General features: G+C 42.2%; 1 protein-coding gene across 1 annotated transcript in view; it reads left to right on the forward strand.

Moving 5' to 3' along the window:
- cep120 (centrosomal protein 120) overlaps positions 1 to 25,418 on the forward strand; it is a 59,829-nt gene that overhangs the window by 24,134 nt on the left and 10,277 nt on the right. The window contains exons 12-19 of the mRNA XM_020476514.2: positions 40 to 136; positions 486 to 647; positions 746 to 835; positions 1,062 to 1,154; positions 3,826 to 3,987; positions 5,807 to 5,929; positions 14,580 to 14,678; positions 23,134 to 23,279. Of these exons, the coding sequence (XP_020332103.1) occupies positions 40 to 136; positions 486 to 647; positions 746 to 835; positions 1,062 to 1,154; positions 3,826 to 3,987; positions 5,807 to 5,929; positions 14,580 to 14,678; positions 23,134 to 23,279 (972 nt within the window). The remainder of the gene's footprint in view (positions 1 to 39; positions 137 to 485; positions 648 to 745; positions 836 to 1,061; positions 1,155 to 3,825; positions 3,988 to 5,806; positions 5,930 to 14,579; positions 14,679 to 23,133; positions 23,280 to 25,418) is intronic.

Below are 25,418 nucleotides of genomic sequence, written 5' to 3' on the forward strand. Positions count from 1 at the left end.
TACGGTGTGAAACAACTTGCGTGTGTCTCCTTTCCACAGGCCCAGTGAAAAGGTGGCTGAGCTGTGCTACGTCACAACCCTGGAGAACCTTGGTTTAGTCAAGGTCCAAGATATCGTCATGTCTGAGTCCTCCCAGGTACAATGTGGTACATGCTGTATGTTTGTACACAAGTTGATGCTTTTAGATTTGTGCACCACTAATACTGTAATTCACCATTTGAGCTGTAGTGAGAGACCAAGTAGAATGACCAGGGCACATTCATAAATCATCTTAGTGGGTGCTGTTCTAGGATCAGGTCTTCCCTGCCCATGTAATCAGATTCATTATAATTTTAAAAGGCCACTACTTCTACTTTGAGATACTTTGTGTATACGGGACTGGTCAGGGCCCATATTTATAAAGTTGTCTCACAGTAGAAGGGCAGATCAGGATCTGTTTGGCCTTTTTAGATCATAGTAAATAACATGATCTTGTATTGTGACAGAATGGGTATTCTGTGGCGCAAAAGACGATGCCAGCTCTGCGACCAGCTCCTCCCAGCAGTGCAGGCAGAGTCCCCACCGAGCCCCGTGAGACGCTGGAGTACAGGGCTGCCCTGGAGCTGGAGATGTGGAAGGAGATGCAGGAGGATCTCTTTGATGACCAGGTGGCTATACTGCAGTGAATGTGTTATTGTAGCAATTCCATTGATGCCTTTTTGTTTTGGTACAAACGTGTGTGTGTGTGTGCGCTCAACGTCCTCAGCTGAAGAAGAAAGAGCTGGGCCATATGCAGGCGTTGGCCGAGGAATGGAAGAAGAGGGATCGGGAGCGCGAGTCTCTGGTCAGAAAAAAGGTACACTGTAATGTATTATTCTAGGAGTGGGTTGACGTTGCCTCTAGATGCTGATCCTGGGTCAGTTTTGCATCACCCCCCCCCCCCCAGTAATGGTTAAGGGTTTGATTGGGCAAGGGGAAGATGATCCTAGATCTGTACCTAGAGGAAACTTCACTCCGGAGCATTATACTACTTTTCTTATGGTCGTAGTGTGACAGTTGTGCCTTATGTGATGTGTTTCCAGGAGGTAGAGTACAACATCTTGGAGGAGCAGCTTCAGAAGATTCTGGCTGACCTGGAGAAGAGAGAGAAGCATCTAGGCCATGCAGAAATGGAGGTTGGTTTATTTAATATTTTTTAAATGTAAACATTTCAAGGAGAGCGCAGGACGCACAGTGTAATGCACGGTATGTATAGTCTTACAAATGTGAAACTGCACATGCGCTGGGTGCAATCTGACTGCCTGATAGGCACCCTGTAGTCACCTCACTGATGAAGCCGGTATCGCTACACTTTAAATGACTGTATTCTACGTAGTGCAACTATCCAAGATATGTACAGATACAGATATGTAGAGAAGATAATGGAGCTATATATTTTTGACAATTAACAATTCCCAAAATATAAACTAATCAGTCCTTGACAATCTAAAATTCCCAAAATGTCATGTGTGGAGCTCGGACCCAGCTCCGCTAGGGGGCGGAAGAGGACCCCTCCGTTTCATGTTCTTCTATAAAAATAGCAAAAAAGTTCAAATGATTGAGTGGCAGGTTGGCGCAAAATCTGTATCTCCCCTTCACTGTGTCAGCAAAATGGACAGAGCACCTATGTGTTGGTGGGCAATGGAAAGCCACCGGGGCAGTTAGGTATGACTCCTTTTGGGTTTCCATAAAAAGCAGGAAAAAAACAACCTTCCCTTAGTAGTCGTTCAGGCAATGTCTGAGAATGCGCTGTAGGACTTTTTATGTCTGTGACTCACTAGTTCTTAAAGAAACCAACAGTGGCTGCCCTGTGCACTGGAGAAACCGTGAAAAGGCTAATGGATCAAAGGTGGGCCGGACACCTCGCTACTGTGGCTGTGGTTGTTTAAAGTTGTGACAGCATTGTGAAGTTCCTCTGACATCGAATGCACGGGTTCGTACAACACAGAAGTAAGACTTGAGGCTACAGGGCTGCTGAAGGCGGTGACCGTGCCAGGCTTGATACCATGGTGCACGGTATCCTCAGTCTTCTCGATCCTCCAAACAAATTACTCAAGGCAAAAGCAACGGATCTACACTGGCATCAGCAGTGCGTTGGAGTGCATCGAGAAGCTGAGGTGTGACAGAGTTCGAAGTCATTTGGACATAGTGCAGTGCAAATGCTGTCATTGGTGAAATGTCAGACCGATTTAGCAAACACAACAGCCAACTGCTGGAGGACCTTTGTGCCCTTGACCCAGAGAGTCTTTCTAGATGTGAAACCATTCGCCTTTTGTTTACTGCGTTTGTTTGGTGTTCATTTAAGTAGCCTAAATATAGATTGTGTCATTCCTTTATCAATCTGATATTTAGTTTACTAGGCCTACTACTTGGTACCGCTGTTTTGTTCTGTTCGCATTTGTTCACATTAGCAGTTGTCTATTCTAAGCCAAACTGGAATTCAGTATTTTTGTTGGCTACTACTTTCAGCATTTAGTTTGCATTATTTTGGTAAGACAGCTGTGTGTACGGCTGCATTCACATAGGCTGTTTGTAATTGGGTAATTCACCTATCTATATTCATTACCAAAACGACCTTGCGCTGTCCGTTGTGCTGATACAGCGCAGCGGAGATGGGCTACAGATTTCGTGCCAACCTGTCACTTCTAAAGCACTCAATGATCTCGAAGTCTCAGCATTTGAACATTGTTTATTTTGGTACAGTGTGATATAAGCAGAATTCAATAAGTCCAATGCAGGAACCCCCCAAAATTGTGCCACCCTCGCTGATTTCAACTGCCCCATTAATCACTTTATCCTTGTGCCGAGACTGATGGGGCACCCATTTGATTTTGTTATGTTTGAGTCACTCGGATAGCATAAGAGCACGGCATGAGCCATGGCAAAATGTGTAGCACTGCAGAAAAAATAATTATACATTATTCTATCTGTTTTGTCACATACACTGGATAGGAAACTAGCTTTAAAACTCCACATTTTCTCTCAGCCCCATGGCAAAATGTGTATAATTGCATGGAATTAGCTTCTTTATCTTGTTTTATTTATATTTTTTATTGAAATGTTTTGTATTTTAATTTTTTACCCTTTTTTCTCCCTAGTTTCGTGGTATCCAATTTGGTAGTTAGTCTTGTTTCATTGCTGCATCTCCCGTACGGACTCGGGAGAGGCGAAGGTCGAGAGCCGTGCGTCCTCTGAAACACAACCAAGCCGCACTGCTTCTTGACACAATGCCCACATAACCCGAAAGCCAGCCGCCATAATGTGACAGAGGAAACGCATACACCTGGTGACCATGTCAGCGTGCACTGTGCCAGGCCCGCCACAGGAGTCGCTAGTGCGCTATACGACAAGGACATCCCTGCCGGCCAAACCCTCCCGTTAGACCACTGTGTCACTCGGGAGGCCTGGAATTAGCTTTGAAACATTTTCTCTGTGGCCAAGGGGGGGAGGGGGGCCCCCATTGGCTACGCCCACTACCCTCCCGTGAACTTTGCCACCGCTGCAAAAACAAATCCTCGGGAAATACTGCATCAGGATTTAAATGATTCACCATAGGTTGAAGGTGATCAGTCAGACAGCTGGTTATTATCTTGCCTTCTAAGGGATTGAATGGACCTAAACCATACCAGGAAAATGGACACCATAACACCACACCATAACAGAACTCTCATTTACTTTTTTTGGGCAGTTTGGCAGTTACCTGTACATCCCAATAATATATTTCACTCTGCATACCTTTAGCGTTACGAGGGTGTGGATCCTTGCTCAAACCTGTATTATTAACCCCATCACTGCTTGTGCTTTCAGATGCAGCGCTTGCAGAGGGAGATGCGGGCTGAGCACGAGTTAAGCATGTGCAAGCTGCAGGAGAGCGGCCGGCGGCTCCGCGAGGACTGCACTCACCAGGTGGATCTGGAGAGGTCAAGGGTCAGGCAGCTGGAGGAGGAGCGTGGCAGGCAGCAACAGCAGGTAGGCGTCAGGGCGCTGGACTGGGGAAGGAATGCTAGGCTGGCCCGCTCAATACACACCTTGGGAGGAGATGAGGGTCCTGGGGTGACCATTGACCATGAGGTCAATGGGCCATGTCATCCCCCGGTGGACATTGTGAAATGGACAAAAAAGGAGAGAAGAAAGCAGCACGGGTCAGACGGACACCGGGGTTTCGGCCAGGCTTCTTGCCTCTTGCAGTTTCCGAGGATACCATCAATATCTGACCAGCCGTGACCATCCAACCCCGATCTGCTGTTCTCTCAGGCCTAACACCCGGTGCATTGCATGATTCTGTAGTAGAACAGACCTGGCCTTTAGCATTTATTAAATACTTAATTTTGTTTTCCCAGTCTCTCAATGACTTACCTGGTTAAATGAAGGCAAAATATGTATATTTATTTCATTACAGAATGAGAGGTGATAGCATGTTCAAGTTCTGGAAAATGTATCACATACTCCCCTGTTTGATTTCCATGTGTCACGAATGTGTTCTGCTCTATAGTAGATTGTCAAAATGATCATAATAGCGGAAAGAGTTCAGCAGCAGCCATGTGTGTGAACTTATACATAATACACCTTGAAGAGCAGGCTAAAGCAGGGATTCAAGCTGTGAAATTGGCTCAGTTTTTCTTCATTTTAAAATAGTGAGTTTGATTTAGTCCAGATATAGTCCTTAGTGCTTTTTCAATGTTAAGGAGAGAAACCAGCCCCCCTGCTTTACTCATGTAGGCCAACCTATGGTATGTAGGCTACAGTATGCAATGAGATGTCGGTTCTTTTCAGTCCCACTCCACCCCCCCAGTATGCTCTGGATATTTTACAGTGAAGAAGAAAATGTGCATTATTTTCGCTAGAATCTCTCCCTTGTCCTCCTCACAGACAAACCCACTTACTGAAATAGTTGTCTGCCGTCTCATTTTCCCAGAAAATCTCCGGCCATAACAAATCAAGCAAAGTAGGTTTCTGACATGCGGAAAGAAGGCAGTGCTGTGAAATCTGCTAGCCAGCCTGCCACGCTGCTCTATATCTTGTCTCCCCATGTCAGGAATGTGTAAACATACATTTGTCGTCCTCTGTCGGCACACACCAGAGCCCGTTTATCAGGCCTGGATCCATCCACCCTGCCTTCCAGCACAGAATACCAGGCATTGTGTGTGGGGTTTGTTGCTCTTCCGCCTGCCTTGTCTAAAAGACCGACAGGATAACATTGAGAACCGCACAATCTCAATTACTCTGAGGATTTAGATGTCAGCAAACACCAGCTAGGCTCCTATGATTTTGAGGAATCTGGCATTTGTTTATTAGTCAGTGGAAGCATTGCATAGGACGCACGGCCATCAATGAAAGTTTTTACAGTATAATGTATTGTTCTCGTTTGTGGGTCACGCTCCTAGCCAAGTCATGAGCTACTCTCATGTTCTCCATTTAGTCAGAGCAGTTGTAAGGTTGTTAAAATATAACACTGACAGTTAAGGCTTTGGGTGACATTTATTTTTATGCAAAAATAACAATCATCATTATCTGTGTCATTAAATGTGAAACTTTTCAACAATTGTGCGGTGATTATTTAACTGGAGTTTAGTAAACTGAGCAATACATAAATAGTCTCTTTATAACACACATTGTTGAAGAGTTTTAAATTAAATCACATTGCGAGATTGAGGTTGAGCTTTGTGGTAAGTTTGGCACTTTGCGCTATAAAAATGTTGCCCTATATGTGTAACACATGACATAATTGGTAGTGATGAGGGATAATCATTTTCTGTTTCGCTCCTCATAGTAAGTTCTTCTGTTGTAGATGCTGGATGCAGAGAACAAATACAAGCTGTTGGAGAAGGAATACCAGCAGTTTCGGGAGCAGCAGAGCATTCGCCCTGAGATCAGACTACAGTCTGAGATCAACCTGCTAAGTCTGGAGAAGGTGAGCACATCAACTTCTAACTCTACTGCTTACATAACCCCAGTTCTCTGATATTATGAGTGACGTATTTCAGTGGGATTTCATTCCCATAACTCGAAGAAACCAATCACAAGCGTCTGTTGAAGACAGACCTGAAGAGCAGCGACTATGGTGCGCCCTCACCCTGTATAAAGACGCCACTCTCCTGCTCACTGCCACATTTTTTCAAACATGCGTCTTGCAATCAGGGAAGTGCGGTGAAATATTTCACTCATAATATCAGAGAACTGGGGTTGTGTAAATAACCTTGTTCTCTTTCAATTACCTGTTCTGTATTTCACGGTGGTAAACTCCGTATCGCAACATGCTCTCCAAAAGCCAGGATATCCCAACACAGAGAACCTCAAAGGTCCCTAAACTGAGGGTGCACGCTCCGTAAAGGCACGGAAACGATTAATGGCAAAGAAGACTGGTGTTTGGTGGGTACTATTTAGTGAAGCTGCCAGTTGAGGACTTCGAAGGCATCTGTTTCTCAAACTAGACACTCTAATGTACTTGTCCTCTTGCTCAGTTGTGCACCGTGGCCTCCCACTCCTCTTTCTATTCTGGTTAGAGCCAGTTTGCGCTGTTCTGTGAAGGGACTAGTACACAGAGTTGTACGAGATCTTCAGTTTCTTGGCAATTTCTTAAATGGAATAGCCTTCATTTTTCAGAACAAAAATAGACTGAGTCTCAGAAGAAAGTTCTTTGTTGTTCTTTGTTTTGAGCCTGTAATTGAACCCACAAATGCTGATGTTCCAGATACTCAACTAGTCTAAAGAAGGCCAGTTTTATTGCTTCTTTAATCAGGACAACAGTTTTCAGCTGTGCTAACATAAAAAAGAGTTTTCTAATGATCAATTAGCCTTTTTAAAATGATACCTTTGGATTAGCTAACACAACGTGCCATTGGAATACAGGAGTAATGGTTGCTGATAATGTGCCTCTGTACGCCTATGTAGATATTTCATTCAAAAATCTGCCATTTCCAGCTACAATGGGTATTTACAACATTAACAATGTGTACAATGTATTTCGGATCAATTTGATGTTATTTTAATGGACAAAAAATGAGCTTTTCTTTCAAAAACAAGGACATTTCTAAGTGACCCAAAACTTTTGAACTGTAGAGTACATAGAATGAACAAATACGTCTGCTCATTTTTTGTAATTGTTCAATGGTTGCTTCAGGGCGCTCTACAAGCTGCTCATTGAACATCATTCAGCCCGTAAGTTACAACGTGAGAGAAAGTTGGCATGGTGGTCTGACGGTGAGCAGCTTGCCAGCGACACTAGTTGAATAAGTAAATAATCCAAGTACACTTCACCAAGCAAGCAGTGGCCCTGTCTTCATCACATGCACGCATAGCTAGCCAATAATGTATTTAGCCTAGCTAGATAGCTATCAATTTGTACTTATATGCGAACACTGGACGGTCGCCAAAGTGAACACCTACGCATCCTTGACACAAAATATGCAATCTGCAAAAAAAGCAAGACAGTTGGTGAAGAGCTATCTTTCAAGCCATGTGCTTACATTCATGATGAGATTTGTTTTTTTAGCTAGCTAGCTAAATTAGAACGTGTGTGACTGAAATCAGTGCTGCAAACATTTTCCTGCATGGATGTTTTCAGTCATCAGCGCATGCCATTTGTAGCTGAAATATATAGAAAATACATTTTGTATTGAATAACACTGTAATTGACATTGATTTCAATAAGAACACATTCTCGTAATGAACAGGTAGCGTGTGCTTGTCATAACAAGCTCTCATTGCCAGGTTGTCATAATGTTTCTTTACATGACTGTTTTACGTTGACTGTTGTAAGGCACTGTAGTGAATCTACTCCATACAAATGCTGACATCTAGTGGTGACATTATGGACTGCATGCTACTACATATTTTGTGAACTTGTCAACAGTGCCGTTTCAGATTTACTTGGAGACTAAGTTTCATTAATCTCATTCAACCCTTGTTTATTTGTGAGCTTGTGGTGCTTCAGCACAAAGACTTCTGCATTCGTATCCACTGCCATATATGAGTACAACTTAAAGATAAGCTTTAGAAGGTAAACCGAACAAGTTTTTTGTATTTACTTCCTTATTTATAGAGGATACCGTTTTTTTGTGGTTATAATTGTAATATTTAGTTAACAGATACTCTAAATGATTATTTCTTAACACTAGAACCACTGGGCCTCCAGGGATCCTCCTTCAAGCTAACGAGCAGTCATTCTGATTGGAACGTTCTACAGTGTAATTAACGCATTTCATGCAGTGCATTCGGAAAGTATTCAGACCCCTTGACTTTTTCCACATTTTGTTACATTACAGCCTTATTCTAAAATTTATGAAATTGTTTTTTTTCCCCCATTCATTAATTTACACACAGTACCCCATAATGACAAAGCAAAAACGTGTTTTTGGACATTTTTGCTAATATATAACAAAGAAAAATATAACGTTTACATAAATATTCAGACCCATTACTTAGTACTTTGTTGAAGCACTTTTGGCAGAGATTAAAGCCTCAAGTCCTCTTGGGTATGACACTGCAAGCTTGGCACACCTGAATTTTGGGAGTTTCTCCCATTCTTCTCTGCAGATTCTGTCAAGGTCTGTCAGGTTGGATGGGGAGCGTTGCTGCACAGATATTTTTATGTCTCTCCAGAGATGTTCCATCGAGTTCAAGTCCGGGCTTTGGCTGGGCCACTCAAGGACATTCAGAGACTCCTGCGTTGTCTTGGCTGTGTGCTTAGGGCTGGTCCTGTTGGAAGGGAAACCTTCACCCCAGTCTGAGGTCCTGAGCACTCTGGAGCAGGTTTTCATCAAGGATCTCTCTGTACTTTGCTCCGTTCATCTTTCCTTTGATCCTGACTAGTCTCCCAGTCCCTGCCGCTGAAAAACGTCCCCAAAGCATGATGCTGCCACCACCATGCTTCACCGGAGGGATGGTGCCAGGTTTCCTCCAGACGTGACACTTGGCATCCAGGCCAAAGAGTTCAATCTTGGTTTCGTCAGACCAATCTTTTTTCTCATGGTCAGAGTCTTTAGGTACCTTTTGGCAAACTCCAAGCGGGCTGTCATGTGTCTTCCGTCTGGCCACTCTACCATTTAGTCCTAATTGATGGAGTGCTACAGAGATAGTTGTCCTTCTGGAAGGTTCTCTCATCTCCACAAAGGAACTCTAGAGCTCTGTCTGAGTGACCATCGGGTTCTTGGCCACCTCCCTCACCAATGCCTTTCTCCCCTGATTGCTCAGTTTGGCCAGGTGGCCAGGTCGATGGAAGAGTCTTGTGATTCCAAATTTCTTCATTTAAGAATGATTGAGGCCCCTGTTATCTCAGGGACCTTCAATGCTGCATATATGTTTTGGTACCCCTTCCCAGTTCTGTGCCTCGACTCAATCCTGTCTCTGGCTCTATGTAGAATTTCGTCAACCTTTTGGCTTGGTTTTTGCTCTGACCTGCACGTTCAACTCTGGGACCTTACATAGACAGGTGTGTGCCTTTCCAAATCCTATCCAATTAATTGAATTTACCACAGGTGGACTCCAGGTTTGTAGAAACCTCTCAAGGATGATCAATGGAAACATGATGACCTGAGCTCAAGATCGAGTCTCATAGCAAAGGGTCTGAATACTTAACCTGTTTTCGCTTTGTCGTCTATGGGGTATTGTGTGTAGATTTCTGGGATTGTTTTCAAATTAAATCCATTTTAGAAGAAGGCTTTAACTAGGGACGCACCGATATAACATTTTTGGCCGATACCAATGTTTTCCTTGCCAAAAAACCCGATACCGGTAACTGATTATTTAGCTACAGCACACCTCTGGATAACTGCTAGCTAGCTAATGCGTTTCGGCCTTGTGGTTATAGTGTTCTTTACAGTGCTCATCATTGCCAGGCATTAGCCGCAACAACTGATATCCTATCCAAACCGGACCTAGCCCAGCATGCAAATCCCCACATTCTTGTGTTTGCGGTTCTAAGATTGCAAGAACGGATTCTCGCCTTTTATGCATCATGTGCTTGGGACGAGGACCTCCAGTTTTGCAAGTTGCTAACGGAGGCGGCTCAAACGACTTTCTCTCTCGTATTGGTATTGGTCCACATTCTAGCTAGTGTCCATCACTGATACAGGCAATAGTTCCTTTCCTTGGCTCTCTACAAAAAGCTTTAGGGCCAAATGTTATATTGGTCACCTAGTAGCCAGCTAGTGGAGAACCTTGTAAACATTACAGCTAGGTCGTTAGAGCTGTTGTTAAGTTAGCAAGCCAGGTAGCTAACAAGCTAGCTGCATTTCGGGTACAGTAGCTAGACTAACTACCTAAACTTTACTCATCAGATATCTTAATCAGAAAAACTGCTGAATGTTAGATAGCAAGCATTGTTACAGGTACTATTTATGCGTTAAACAACATTGGTAACTATCCATATTGCTAATAGTTACCGGTAGCTGGCTGGCTGGCTAGCTAGCTTTATTGGTGTAGGGAGTAGATTAGCTAGCCTCCAGTATTGCTGCTAAACTCTGTATTCATCCTCCTTGATTATTAAATTCCTTTGCAGAAGAGGGAGAAGGAGAGTGGATCTCTGGTCTCTTGGCCCTCCCATCACTACGGGAGGCAGCTCCCGCTCTGCCTTGTCCAAGCTCTTCTCTGTCCTGGCACCCCAGTGTTGGAACCGGGTTCCCTCTGAAGCGGAGACATTTGCCCATCTTTCAAAAACATCTGAAGCCTTACCTCTTCAAAGAGTAAATTAAATAATTCAATTCAATTCAAGGGCTTTATTGGCATGGGAAACATGTGTTAACATTGCCAAAGCAAGTGAGGTAGACTACATACAAAGTGAATATATAAAGTGAAAAACAACAAAAATTAACAGTAAACATTACACATACAGAAGTTTCAAAACAGTAAAGACATTACAAATGTCATATATATATATATATATATATATATATATATATATATATATATATATATATATATATATATATACAGTGTTCTAACAATGTACAAATGGCTAAAGGACACAAGATAAAATAAATATGGGTTGTATTTACAATGGTGTTTGTTCTTCACTGGTTGCCCTTTTCTCGTGGCAACAGGTCACAAATCTTGCTGCTGTGATGGCACACTGTGGAATTTCACCCAGTAGATATGGGAGTTTTTCAAAATTGGATTTGTTTTCGAATTCTTTGTGGATCTGTGTAATCTGAGGGAAATATGTCTCTCTATGGTCATACACTGGGCAGGAGGTTAGGAAGTGCAGCTCAGTTTCCACCTCATTTTGTGGGCAGTGAGCACATAGCCTGTCTTCTCTTGAGAGCCATGTCTGCCTACGGCGGCCTTTCTCAATAGCAAGGCTATGCTCACTGAGTCTGTACATAGTCAAGGCTTTCCTTAATTTTGGGTCAGTCACAGTGGTCAGGTATTCTGCCGCTGTGTACTCTCTGTGTAGGGCCAAATAGCATTCTAGTTTGCTCTGTTTTTTTGTTAATTCTTTCCAATGTGTTAAGTAGTTATCTTTTTGTTTTCTCATGATTTGGTTGGGTCTAATTGTGCTGCTGTCCTGGGGCTCTGTAGTGTGTGTTTGTGTTTGTGAACAGAGCCCCAGGACCAGCTTGCTTAGGGGACTCTTCTCCAGGTTCATCTCTCTGTAGGTGATGGCTTTGTTATGGAAGGTTTGTGCATCGCTTCCTTTTAGGTGGTTGTAGAATTTTGCAGCTCTTTTCTGGATTTTTATAATTAGTGGGTATCGGCCTAATTCTGCTCTGCATGCATTATTTGGTGTTCTACGTTGTACACGGAGGATATTTTTGCAGAGTTCTGCGTGCAGAGTCTCAATTTGGTGTTTGTCCCATTTTGTGAAGTCTTGGTTGGTGAGCGGACCCCAGACCTCACAACCATAAAGGGCAATGGGCTCTATGACTGATTCAAGTATTTTTAGCCAAATCCTAATTGGTATGTTGAAATTTATGTTTCTTTTGATGGCATAGAATGCCCTTCTTGCCTTGTCTCTCAGATCGTTCACAGCTTTGTGGAAGTTACCTGTGGTGCTGATGTTTAGGCCAAGGTATGTATAGTTTTTTGTGTGCTCTAGGGCAACATTCCTACCGCACCCCTTCCATCTTGTGCACAGAGCTAATGAGAGAGAAACTCATTTGAGCCTCTTTGTCAGATTCGCCTCCGTTAGCAACTTGCAGAACTGGAGGTCCTCGTTCCAAGCACATGATACATAGAAGGCGAGAATCCTTCCTTGCAATCTTAGAACCGCAAGCACAAGATGTGCTTACTAAGTACCACGTTCATATGTACAAACAATAGTAGGCAAGTAATAAACAACATGGGACCACACAGCTGTCATACCGCTCAGGAAGGAGACGCGTTCTGTCTCCTAGAGATGAACGTACTTTGGTGTGAAGTGCAAATCAACAGCAAAGGACCTTGTGAAGATGCTGGAGGAAACCGGTACCAAAGTATCTATATCCACAGTAAAACGAGTCCTATATCGACATAACCTGAAAGGCCGCTCAGCAAAGAAGCCACTGTTCCAAAACCGGCATAAAAAAGCCAGACTACGGTTTGCAACTGCACATGGGGACAAAGATCGTACTTTTTGGAGGAATGTCCTCTGGTCTGATGAAACAAAAATAAAAGTGTTTGGCCATAATGACCATAGTTATGTTTGGTGGAAGAAGGGGAATGCTTGCAAGCCGAAGAACACCAACCGTGAAGCACGGGTGTGGCAGCATCATGTTGTGGGGGTGCTTTGCTGCAGGAGGGACTGGTGCACTTCACAAAATAGATGGCATCATGAGGTAGGAAAATGACATGGATATATTGAAGCAACATCTCAAGACATCAGTCAGGAAGTTATAGCTTGGTCGCAAATGGTTCTTCCAAATGGACAATGACTCCAAATATTCCACAGTTGTGGCAAAATGGCTTAAGGACAACAAAATTAAGGTTTTGGAGTGGCCATCACAAAGTCCTGACCTCAATCCCATTCAAAATTTGTGGGTAAAACTGAAAAGGCGTGTGCGATCAAGGAGGCCTACAAACCTGACTCAGTTACTCCAGCTCTGTCAGGAGGAATGGACCAAATTCACCCAACTTATTGTGGAGGTTTGTGATGGCTACCCGTAACGTTTGACCAAAGTTAAACAATTTTAAAGGCAATACACTCAATTAGTATTTGCTAGCATGTAAACTTTTGACCCACTGGGAATGTGATGAAAGAAATAAAAGCTGAGATTAATCACTCTCTACTATTATTCTGACATTTCACATTCTTAAAATAAAGTGGTGACCCTAAGACAGGGAATTTTTACTAGGATTTAAATGTCAGGAATTGTGAAACTGAGTTTAAATGTATTTGGTTAAGGTGTATGTAAAGTTCCGACTTCAACTGTACATACCCCAACCAGAAGCAGCATCCGCACTGAGCTAAAGGCTAGAACTGCCTCTTTCAAAGAGCGGGACTCTAACCCTGAAGCTTGTAAGAAAACCCGCTATGACCTCCGAACCATCAAACAGGCAAAGCGTCAATACAGGACTAAGATCGAATCGTACAACACTGGCCCCACGCTCGTCGGATGTGGCAGGGCTTGCAAACCATTAGACGACAAAGGGATGCACAGCCGAGAACTGCCCAGTTCCACGAGCCTACATAACCTATTCCCTGCCAGGAGACTGAAAAGATTTGGTATGGGTCCTCAGATCCTCAAAAGGTTCTAGAGCTGCACCATCGAGAGCATCCTGACGGGTTGCATCACTGCCTGTTATGGCAACTGCTCGGCCTCTGACCACAATGCATGAAAGAGGGTATTGTGTACGGCCCAGTACATCACAGGGGCCAAGCTTCCTGCCATCCAGCACCTCTACCAGGCGGGGTCACAGGAAGGCCCTAAAAATTGTCAGACTCCAGCCACTCAAGTCATAGACTGTTCTCTCTGCTACCACACGCAAGCAGTACCGGAGTGCCATGTCTATGTCCAAGAGGCTTCTAAACAGCTTCTACCCCCAAGCCATAAGACTGCTGAACATCTAATCAAAGGGCTTACCCAGACTATTTGCATTGCTACTCTGTTAATATCTATGCATAGTCACTTTAATAACTCTACCTACATGTACATATTACCTCAACTAACCGGTACCCCCTGTATATTGTCTCGCTATTGTTATTTCACCGCTGCTCTTTAATTACTTGTTCCTTTTATTTCTTATTCGTATTTTTTAAACTGCGTTGTTGGTTAGGGGCTTGTAGGTAAGCATTTCACTGTAAGGTCTACACCTGTTGTGTTCGGTGCATGTGACTAATAAAATTGTGTACATTTGCTTTTTTTTGGTGCTTTTTTAAAACATTTTAGTCATTTAGCGGACGCTCTTATCCAGAGCCTAGCTGGTTCGAACCAGCGACCTCTGAACCGTTAGGCTACCTGTAATTGAAAGAGAACCACTTATAACTTGTTTATAACAATGTATAACCTATTTACAACTACTTATAGTCTGTTTGTAACCACTTAGAACTAGTTTACAACCACTCTAACCTGTTTGTAACCACTTAAAACCACAGGTTTTTTGTTGAGGTTGTGCTGCATCTTTTAATCAACTATCTGTTATTCAAGGTGGAACTTGAAAGGACACTGGAATCGACGACAAAGTCAAAACTTCATTACAAGCAGCAGTGGGGGCGTGCTTTGAAAGAACTGGCCAGATTCAAACAGGTAGGCCAATTTGGATGACTACCACTTTGATTCAACAGAAATGTATTTACCTGTGGTATGCTAATACCAACATGATCAGCATGTTTGTGCTATTCTATAGTTAGAATATGTAGGGGTCATATAGATATATACATTAGGAACAACTGCTCTTTCCATGACATAGACTGACCAGTTCAATCCAGGTGAAAGCTATGATCCCTTATTGATTTTACTTGTTAAATCAGTGTAGATTAATCAGTGTAGATAAAGGGGTGGAGACAGGTCAAAGAATGATTTTCATGCCTTGAGACAATTGACACATGGCTTGTGTATGTGTGCCATTCAGAGGGTGAATGGGCAAGAGCTGTTCCTAATGTTTTGTACACATATGTGCTATACAGTGCCTTCGGAAAGTATTCAGACCTTGACATTTTGTTACAGCCTTTATTCTAAAATGGATTAAATGAAAAATAAAAAATCCTCAGCAATCTACACACAATACCCCATAATAACAAGGCAAAAACAGTTTGAAAAATTGTTACAAATAAACAGATACCTTATTTACATAAGTATTCAGACCCTTTGCTATGAGACTCAAAATTGAGCTCAGGTGCATCCTGTTTTCATAGATCATCCTTGAGATGTTTCTACAAATTCAATGGAGTCCACATGGGGTAAATTAAATTGATTAGACATCATTTGGAAAGGCACACACTTGTCTATATAAGGTCCAATAGTTGACAGTGCATGTCAAAAAAATAGAACTGAAAATAGCTGTGCTGCAACGCTCCCCATTCAACCGTACAGTGATTGAGAGACTCTGCGGAGGAGAATGGGAGAAACTCCCCAAATATATAGGTGTGCCAAGCTTGTAGCGTCATACCCAAGAAGACTCTAGGCTGTAATCACTGCCAAAGGTGCTTCAACTTAGTACTGAGTAAAGGTTCTGAATATATAAATATATTTATATATATATTTTTTATTTTATTTTATAAATTGGCAAAAATGTCCATCTGTTTTTGCTTTGTCACTATGGGGTAATGTGTGAAGATTGAGGAATTAAAAAACATATTTGATCTATTTTAGAATAAGGATATAACCCCAAAAAATATTTGAAAGTCAAGGGGCTGAATACTTTCCGAAGGCACTATATATACATACATACAGTGGGGAAAAAAAGTATTTAGTCAGCCACCAATTGTGCATGTTCTCCCACTTAAAAATATGAGAGGCCTGTAATTTTCATCATAGGTACACTTAAACTATGACAGAAAAATGAGAGGAAAAAAATCCAGAAAATCACATTGTAGGATTTTTTTATGAATTTATTTCCCAATTATGGTGCAAAATAGGTATTTGGTCACCTACAAACAAGCAAGATTTCTGGCTCTCACATCTGTAACTTCTTCTTTAAGAGGCTCATCTGTCCTCCACTCGTTACCTGTATTAATGGCACCTGTTTGAAATTGTTATCAGTATAAAAGACACCTGTCCACAACCTCAAACAGTCACACTCCAAACTTCACTATGGCCAAGACCAAAGAGCTGTCAAAGGACACCAGAAACAAAATTGTAGACCTGCACCAGGCTGGGAAGACTAAATCTGCAATAGGTAAGCAGCTTGGTTTGAGGAAATCAACTGTGGGAGCAATTCTTATGAAATGGAATACATACAAGACCACTGATAATCTCCCTCGATCTGAGGCTTCACGCAAGATCTCACCCCGTGGGGTCAAAATGATCACAAGAACGGTGAGCAACAATCCCAGAACCACACGGGGGGACCTAGTGAATGACCTGCAGAGAGCAGTAAGTAACAAAGCCTACCATCAGTAACACACTACGCCGCCAGGGACTCAAATCCTGCAGTGCCAGACGTGTCCCCCTGCTTAAGCAAGTACATGTCCAGGCCCGTCTGAAGTTTGCTAGAGAGCATTTGGATGATGGGATGGGGTAATGTCATATGGTCAGATGAAACCAAAATAGAACTTTATGGTAACTCAACTCGTCGTGTTTGGAGGACAAAGAATGCTGAGTTGCATCCAAAGAACACCGTACCTACTGTGAAGCATGGGGGTGGAAACATCATGCTTTGGGGCTGTTTTTCTGCAAAGGGACCAGGACGACTGATCCGTGTAAAGGAAAGAATGAATGGGGCCATGTATTGTGAGATTTTGAGTGAAAACCTACTTCCATCAGCAAGGGCATTGAAGATGAAACGTGGCTGGGTCTTTCAGCATGACAATGATCCCAAACACACCGCCCGGGCAACGAAGGAGTGGCTTCGTAAGAAGCATTTCAATGTTCTGGAGTGGCCTAGCCAGTCTCCAGATCTCAACCCCATAGACAATCCTTGGATGGACTTGAAAGTCTGTGTTGCCCAGCAACAGCCCCAAAACATCACTGCTCTAGAGGAGATCTGCATGGAGGAATGGGCCAAAATACCAGCAACAGTGTGAAAACCTTGTGAAGACTTACAGAAAACATTTGACCTCTGTTATTGCCAACAAAGGGTATATAACAAAGTATTGAGAAACTTTTGTTATTGACCAAATACTTATTTTCCACCATAATTTGCAAATAAATTCATTAAAAATCCTACAATGTGATTTTCTGGATTTTTTTTCTCATTTTGTCTGTCATAGTTGAAGTGTACCTATGATGAAAATGACAGGCCTCATCTTTTTAAGTGGGAGAACTTGCACAATTGGTGGCTGACTAAATACTTTTTTGCCCCACTGTACACTACCAGTCAAAGTTTGTTCACACCTACTCATTCAAGGGGTTTTCTTTATTTTTACAATGTTTTACTTTGTAGAATAATAGTGAAGGTGTCAAAACTATGAAATGACACATATGGAATCATGTAGTAACCATGATTATTCTACAATGTAGAAAATAGTAAATAATAAAGAGAGGCCTGTAACCCTTGAATGAGTAGGTGTCCAAACATTTGACTGGTATTGTACTGTATTTACGCATGTGCATTCGGAAAGTATTCAGACTTTTTTACGTTACAGTCTTACTCTAAAATTGATTAAATAAAAATCCTCATGAATCTACACACAATACCCCATAAATCCAAAGCAAAAACAGTTTTTGTTAATTGTTTTGTTAATTTTTAACAAGTATTGCATTTACATATGTATTCAGACCTTTTACTCAGTACTTTGTTGGACTTTTGGCAGCGATAACAGCCTCAAGTCTTCTTGGATATGACAGTACAATCTTGGCACACCTGTGTTTTTGGAGTTTCTCCTATTCTCTGCAGATCCTCTCAAGCTCTATCAGGTTGGATGGGGTACGTCACTGCACAGCTATTTTCAGGTCTCTCCTGCATCGTCTTGGTTATGTGCTTAGGGTCGTTGTCCTGTTGGAAGGTGAACCTTCTCCCTAGTTTGAGGTCCTGAGTGCTCTGGAGCAGGTTTTGGTATTTTATTAGGATACCCATTAGCTGTTGCAGAAGCTTCATGGGGTCCACACAAAACATGACACATGACATAATACAGAATGTTAATAGACAAGATCAGCTGAAGAACAGAACTACATCAATGTTTTTTTCAAGGCACACGCAGCCTAAATATCAATACATGCACACAAACTATCTAGGTCAAATAGGGGAGAGTGTGAGATGTATTTGTTTTTTGAAACTAGATTTTCTGTTCATTTGAACAATATGAGATGGAACAGAGTTTCATGCAGTAATGGCTCTATATAATACGGTACGCTTTCTTGAATTTGCTCTGGATTTTGGGACTGTGGAAAGACACCTGGTGGCATGTCTGGTGGGGTAAGTGTGTGTCAGAGCTGTGTGTAAGTTGACTATGTAAACAACAATTTGGGATTTTCAACACATTAATGTTTCTTATAAAAAGTGATGCAGTCAGTCTCTCCTCAACTCTTAGCCAGGAGACTGGCATGCATAATATTTATATCAGCCATCTGATTACAATGAAGAGCAGGACGTGCTGTTCTGTTCAGGGCCAGCTGCAGCTTAACTAGGTCTTTCCTTGCAGAACTCGACCACACGACTGGACATTAATCAAGATGAGAAAAAACTAGAGCCTACAGAAATTGCTTTTTGGAATATGGTGTCAAAACAACCATTGACTCTAGCGGGTTCTTGGTCACCTCCCTGACCAAGGCCCTTCTCCCCGATTGCTCAATTTGGCCGGGTGGCCAGCTCTAGGAAGAGTTTTCTGGTTCCGCACTGTGGTTCTGCACTTTTTCCATTTAAGAATGATGGAGGCCACTGTGATCTCAGGGACCTTCAATGCTGCAGACATTTTTTGGTCGCCTTCCCCAGATCTGTGCCTCGACACTCTATTCCTTCGAACTCATGGCTTGGTTTTTGCTCTGACATGCACTGTCAACTGTGAGACCTTATATAGACAAGTGTGTGGACTCCAAGTTGTAGAAAGATCTCAAGGATGATCAATGGAAACCTGATGCACTTATCTCCTCTAGGGTAGGGGGCAGCATTTGGAATTTTGGATGAAAAGCGTGCCCAAATTTAACTGCCTTCTACTCAGGCCCAGAAGATAGGATGTGCAATTAGTAGATGTGGATAGAAAACACTCTAAAGTTTCCAAAACTGTTAAAATAATGTCTTGAGTATAAAATAACTGATTTGGCAGGTGAAAACCTGAGAGAAATCCATTCAGGAAGTAGGATTTTTTTTGTTTGTTGTAGTTTTCTATTCAATGTCATTACAGTATCCATTGACTTAGGACTCAAATTGCAGTTCCTATGCCTTCCACTAGTCTTGTTGACAGTCCTGTTTCAGGCTTGTATTCTGAAAAATGAGAGGGTAAGAGCAGTCTGAATGAGTGGACCCTGCCGTGTCACAGCTTTTTCATGCGCGCGACCGAGAGTGTGCCTTTCTTGTTTACCTTTTATATTGACGACGTTATTGTCCGGTTGAAATATTATCGATTTATTTAGGCTAAAAACAACCTGAGGATTGAATAGAACTTGTTCTCAACTTGCCTACCTGGTTAAATAAAGGTGAAATAAAAATAAAATAAAAAATATAAACATCGTTTGACATGTTTCTATGAACTTTACGGATACAGTTTTTTTTTGTCTGCCTGTTGTGACTGCGTTTGAGCCTGTGGATTACCGAACAAAACGCGCAAACAAAACGGAGGTTTTCGGATATAAAGAGAGACTTTATCGAACAAAAGGAACATTTATTGAATAAATGAATGTCTTTTGAGTGCAACCATATGAAGATCATCAAAGGTAAGTAATTCATTTTATCTCTATTTCTGACTTGTGTAACTTCTACTTGGCTGGTTACTGTTTAATGATTTGTCTGCTGGGCTATGTTCTCAAATAATTGTAAGGTATGCTTTCGCTGTAAAGCATTTTTTAAATCTCACACCGTGGTTGGATTCACAAGAAGTTAATCTTTTAAACCTATGTAAAATAGTTGTATCTTTTCTGAATTTTTATAATGAGTATTTCTGTATTTGAATTTGGCGCTCTGCAATCTCACTGGATGTTGGCCAGATGGGACGCTAGCGGTCCCACATACCTTAGAGGTTAAGCTCAATTGCGAGTCTCTTAGCTCTTAGATTTATTTCAATTTTTTATAAATTTGCAAACATTTCTATAAACCTGTTTTCGCTTTGCCATTATGGGGTATTGTGTGTAGTTTGGGGGGGATGATCAATTTTAGAATAAGGCTGTAACGTAACGGTATGGGAAAAGTAAAGGGGACTGAATACTTTCTGATTGCCCTGTGTGATATAGCCCATACCTATGCACACCTAGTGTGGAAATGATAACAAAAGTGCAGGGTATGCAGACATTTTTGTTCAATCAAACTTCAACACCACCAATCAGAATGAAGTTAGCCACATTGTTGCATCCCAAGAGTAATGAACTACTCATGTAGCATGTTTAGAGCTTTTTTTCCAAAACATAAAATACTGTCATACTGTGAAAAACATTTTATGTTATTTTGGCCATATTGCCCAGCCCTAGGCATAAATCATATCTTTGTCCCCCCCCCCCCCACCCTCTGATGTCTAAATACTTTACATTTGTTGCATCCTTGCAGCATGTGTCAATGATAAATAATTAACAGCTGGAGGATAAGTGTGAATGCAAATAGAGGAAGCCGCGTTAACTTTATTCTACCTTTCACAGCCTCATCATACAGTATATCATGTGGATTCATTCGGTGTGTGTGTGTGTGTTTTTACATGGGCCCCCCCCAAAAAAAATTCAAAGGTCTATTAGACATTGATCACTTTTAAATCAGCACAACCTTATAGTGGGCTTTGAAACCTGTGCTGCGTCTGGAGTGAACCCTTCGAGGGACTGATCCAATGTCAACAACTTCGGCACACTGGGCTTATCAGGCCTCACTAATAACTGTTAAAGACAAAAGCCAGCTGGAAAATCTGAACCCCCTTTTTTCTGGACTTTCTAAGTGCCAGATATATGTTAAGAAAACACAAGTTGATTTATGTTGCACTAAGGGCTTCATAACTTAATGTGAAATAGTCCTATAAATCATGTTTGTATTATGTTAAGCATTAGCCCAGGCGTTAACCATTTAAATGTCACACTTGTTTTTAGGAGTATCTGTCAGACCTGTACTTGGATACGCTCTGTGTAGTTAACGTTTGTTTGGTATCATTATTTGTTTCACCTATCAACTCGTCTGCATAATGTTTAGCTACGTTGCGGCAAAGAAATGATCCCCTCAGGAATAATGCCTTTTCCCTCTAAAATGTCCAGATGGTAAGAATGAAATGCAGTTCTTTAGAAAACTTCTACATTCCTGACTTAGCCCTTAGCCTTATCTCTTAGCCTCTAATACAGCAGATACGGTCAACTGGTTAATTTGAGCCAAAGTATGCCTCCTACTCCCCTAACTCTGAACCGCCTTGGTATTTGGTGTCAGATAGTGTGAGACCTGAAAAACTGGAGCTTTGAAATCCCCCAGGTGTCTGTCTGTCAGTCGGCTTATTTTCCAGAAAACTGTAGTTGAGGCCCATCTGGGCAGCTTGCTTCACTCAGGCGAGTACCTAGTCTAACCCACTGGATGCAGGCCACTGGGAATGGGGGTCATTCACTGGTCACTCAGTCCTGCTTGTGCTGCCTTTGTCCTCTCTCCTCCCTCTTGGAGAGAGCCAGACTCTGGAGGGCTGTGTTTACCAAGAGCCTGTCCTCCATTACTGAGAATGCAGTGGAGTACCACACACCCAACCCCTAGCATGGCGCTGTTGTCCACTGGAAATACTTAATGCACTTTTCAACCAGCAGTAACTGAGGAAATCCTTTGCCCAAGAGGCCTTACAAAAATCACTGCCATAATTGTTTCAGTGTTGTTGCTTTGGCGCTTACTTGGCAATGTGCGATCCAGAAATGTTTCTGTGGTTTGTTTTTCTAGCAATTTTGGTAAAATAAATGTTTTACAGGCGACTAATGTTCAGTTTTGCCCTGGCTGTGAGAAAAAGTAACTTGTCTGTATTTTAACCAGTGATTGTCTGAAAGGGAAGCGGTGTCCATATCTGAACCAATAACTGTTACGTGTCAGGGAACACATGACATGTCCCTAAACTGCTGTTCTTTTGAAACCGTCAGGATTCTCTTGGTCAAAATGCTTTTTATTCTATGATCAGCTTTTTATTCCATGGTACCAATGTAAACACTGGTGATTGGGGAAAAAATCTGTAGTTATGTATCGCAAAATGGCTTAAGGACAACAAAGTCAAGGTATTGGAGTGGCCATCACAAAACCCTGACATCAATCCCATAGAACATTTGTGGGAAGAACGGAAAAAGTGTGCATTAAACAAGGCCTAGAAACCTGACTCCAGTTCTGTTCGAAGGAATGGGCCAAAATTCACCCAACTTATTGTGTGAAGCTTGTGGAAGGCTACCCAAAATGTTTGACCCAAGTTAAACAATTTAAAGGCAATGCTACCAAATACTACTTGTGTACTTAAACTTCTAACCCACTGGGAATGTGATGAAAGAAATAAAAGCTGAAATACTGTGTGTGTGTGTGTGTGTATATAGCTATATGTATTTATTTAAGATGGTGTTAGCTAGCGCTAGTCTGCTGTACTTCGCCAAAACGCCAGTATTCTTCATCCTATAGCTTGTTATTCTTTTTCATAGTGAGCCAACATGTTTTCAACACTTATTTCCATGACTAATCAAAACAAATGTTGTCGTGCTCTTGTCTCTGCTGCAGATATATAGTGAGCATTATGTTGGAAACATCATCGCAATAAAATCGCAACATTGAATTGATATATATATATCTCGGGAGTATAGGGATACCCTATTATCGTATTCGGCACCTCGGTATCGTGATAATTTCGTATCTTTTAGGTCCCTGCCAATTCCCATCCCTCAAACACCTGGTTATTTTCCTACTGTGTTTGAGAAAGTATGCTGTGCTGCAGAACAGAGTGATATGATAACAGCCTTCTCTGGTATGTTGTGTTAGAGAGAGCAGGAGAGCGCCATGACACGGCTGAAGAAGCAGCAGCAGGAGCTGGAGACCATGAGGCTGCGCTACCTGGCAGCCGAGGAGAAGGAAGCCGTCAAAAGCGAGAAACACGAGCTGGAGGACATCAGGAACGAGCTGAACAGGTACTAACTACCACATTCTACGCTAGCATTATTTATCTTCCAAGAGCCTGGAAGGTTCACTTAAGACGAGTTAAGTGGAATTTAATTCAAAACAACTATAGTCAAAGTCAAAAGGGACTTTTATGCTCCCTGTATCCCCCCCCAACATTTTATTTATTTATTCATTGACATTCTTATGCCAGCTTTATACTAAACTCGGCATCAAAAAAATAAAATGTCCTCTCACTGTCAACTGTGTTTGGTGAAAATAAACTTAACGTGTAAATATTTGTATGGACATATCCAGATTCAACAACTGAGACATCAACTCAACAGGTTCCACAGACATGAGACTAACAGCAATGTAATAATGTGTCCCTGAACAAAGGGGGTGGGGGGTCAAAATCAAAAGTAACAGTATCTGGTGTGGCCACCACCAGGCACTGCTGTGCATCTCCTCATGGTCTGCACCAGATTTGCCGATTCTTGCTGTGAGATGTTACCCCACTCTTCCACCGAGTCACCTGCAAGTTCCCGGACATTTCTGGGGGGAATGGCCCTATCCCTCACCCTCCGATCCAACAGGTCCCAGACGTGCTCAATGGGATTGAGATCTGAGCTGTATGCTGGCCATGGCAGAACACTGTCATTCCTGTCTGCAGGAAATCACGGACAGAACGAGCAGTATGGCTGGTGGCATTGTTATGCTGGCAGGTCATGTCAGGATGAGCCTGCAGGAAATGTACCACATGAGGGAGAAGGATGTCTTCCCTGTAACTCACAGCGTTGAGATTGCCTGCAATGACAACAAGCTCAGCCTGATGATGCTGTGACACACTGCCTCAGACCATGAGGGACCCTCCAACGCCAAATCGATCCCGCTCCAGAGTACAGGCCTCGGCGTAACGCTCATTCCTTCGACGATAAACACGAATCCGACCATCAGCCCTGATGAGACAAAACCGCGACTCGCCATTGAAGAGCACTTTTTGCCAGTCCTGTCTGGTCCAGCGACGGTGGGTTTGTTCCCATAGGCGACGTTGTTGCCGGTGATATCTGGTGATGACCTGCCTTACAACAGGCCTACAAGCTCTCAGTCCAGCCTTTCTCAGCCTATTGTGGACAGTCTGAGCACTGATGGAGGGATTGTGCGTTCCTGGTGTAACTCAGGCAGTTATTGTTGCCATCCTGTACCTGTCCCGCAGGTGTGACGTTCGGATGTACCGATCCTGTACAGGTGTTGTTACACGTGGTCTGCCACTGCGAGAACCATCAGCTGTCCATCCTGTCTCCCTGTAGCACTGTCTTAGGCGTCTCACAGTACGGACATTGCAATTTATTGCCCTGGCCACAGTCTTCATGCCTCCTTGAAGTATGCCTAAGGCACGTTCACACAGATGAGCAGGGACCCTGGGCATCTTTCTTTAGGTGTTTTTCAGAGTCAGTAGAAAGGCCTCTTTAAGGTCAGTTATGAAAACTTAGGACACTATTTGCCTACCGTCTGTAAGCTGTTCCACAGGTGCATGTTCATTTAATTGTTTATGGTTCATTGAACAAGCATGGGAAACAGTGTTTAAACCCTTTACAATGAAGATCTGTGAAGTTATTTGGATTTTTACAAAACATATTTGAAAGTTATGGCCCTGAAAAAGGGATGTTTATTTTTTTGGTAAGTTAATAAATATTTACAGTTTAAGTCGTCAATTTACATACACTTAGGTTGGAATCGTTAACTTGTTTTTCAACCACTCCACATATGTCTTGTTAACAAAATATAGTTTTGGCAACTCTGTAAGGATATCTACTTTGTGCATGACACAAATAATTTTTCCAACAATTGTTTACAGACAGATTATTTCACTCATAATTCACTATCACAATTCCAGTGGGTCAGAAGTTTACATACACTAAGTTGACTGCGGCTTTAAACAGCTTGGAAAATTCCAGAAAATTGTAATGGCTTTAGAAGCTTCTGATAGGCTATTGACATAATTTGAGTAAATTGGAGGTCTACCTGTGGATGTATTTCAAGGCCTACCTTCCAAATCTGTGCATCTTTGCTTGACATCATGGGAAAATCAAAAATGAATCAGCCAAGACCTCTGAAAAAAAAATGGTGGACCTCCACAAGTCTGGTTCATCCTTGGGAGCAATTTTCAA

The sequence above is a fragment of the Oncorhynchus kisutch genome, linkage group LG3 (assembly GCF_002021735.2).
Source record: "Oncorhynchus kisutch isolate 150728-3 linkage group LG3, Okis_V2, whole genome shotgun sequence".
NCBI classification, from domain to species: domain Eukaryota; kingdom Metazoa; phylum Chordata; class Actinopteri; order Salmoniformes; family Salmonidae; genus Oncorhynchus; species Oncorhynchus kisutch.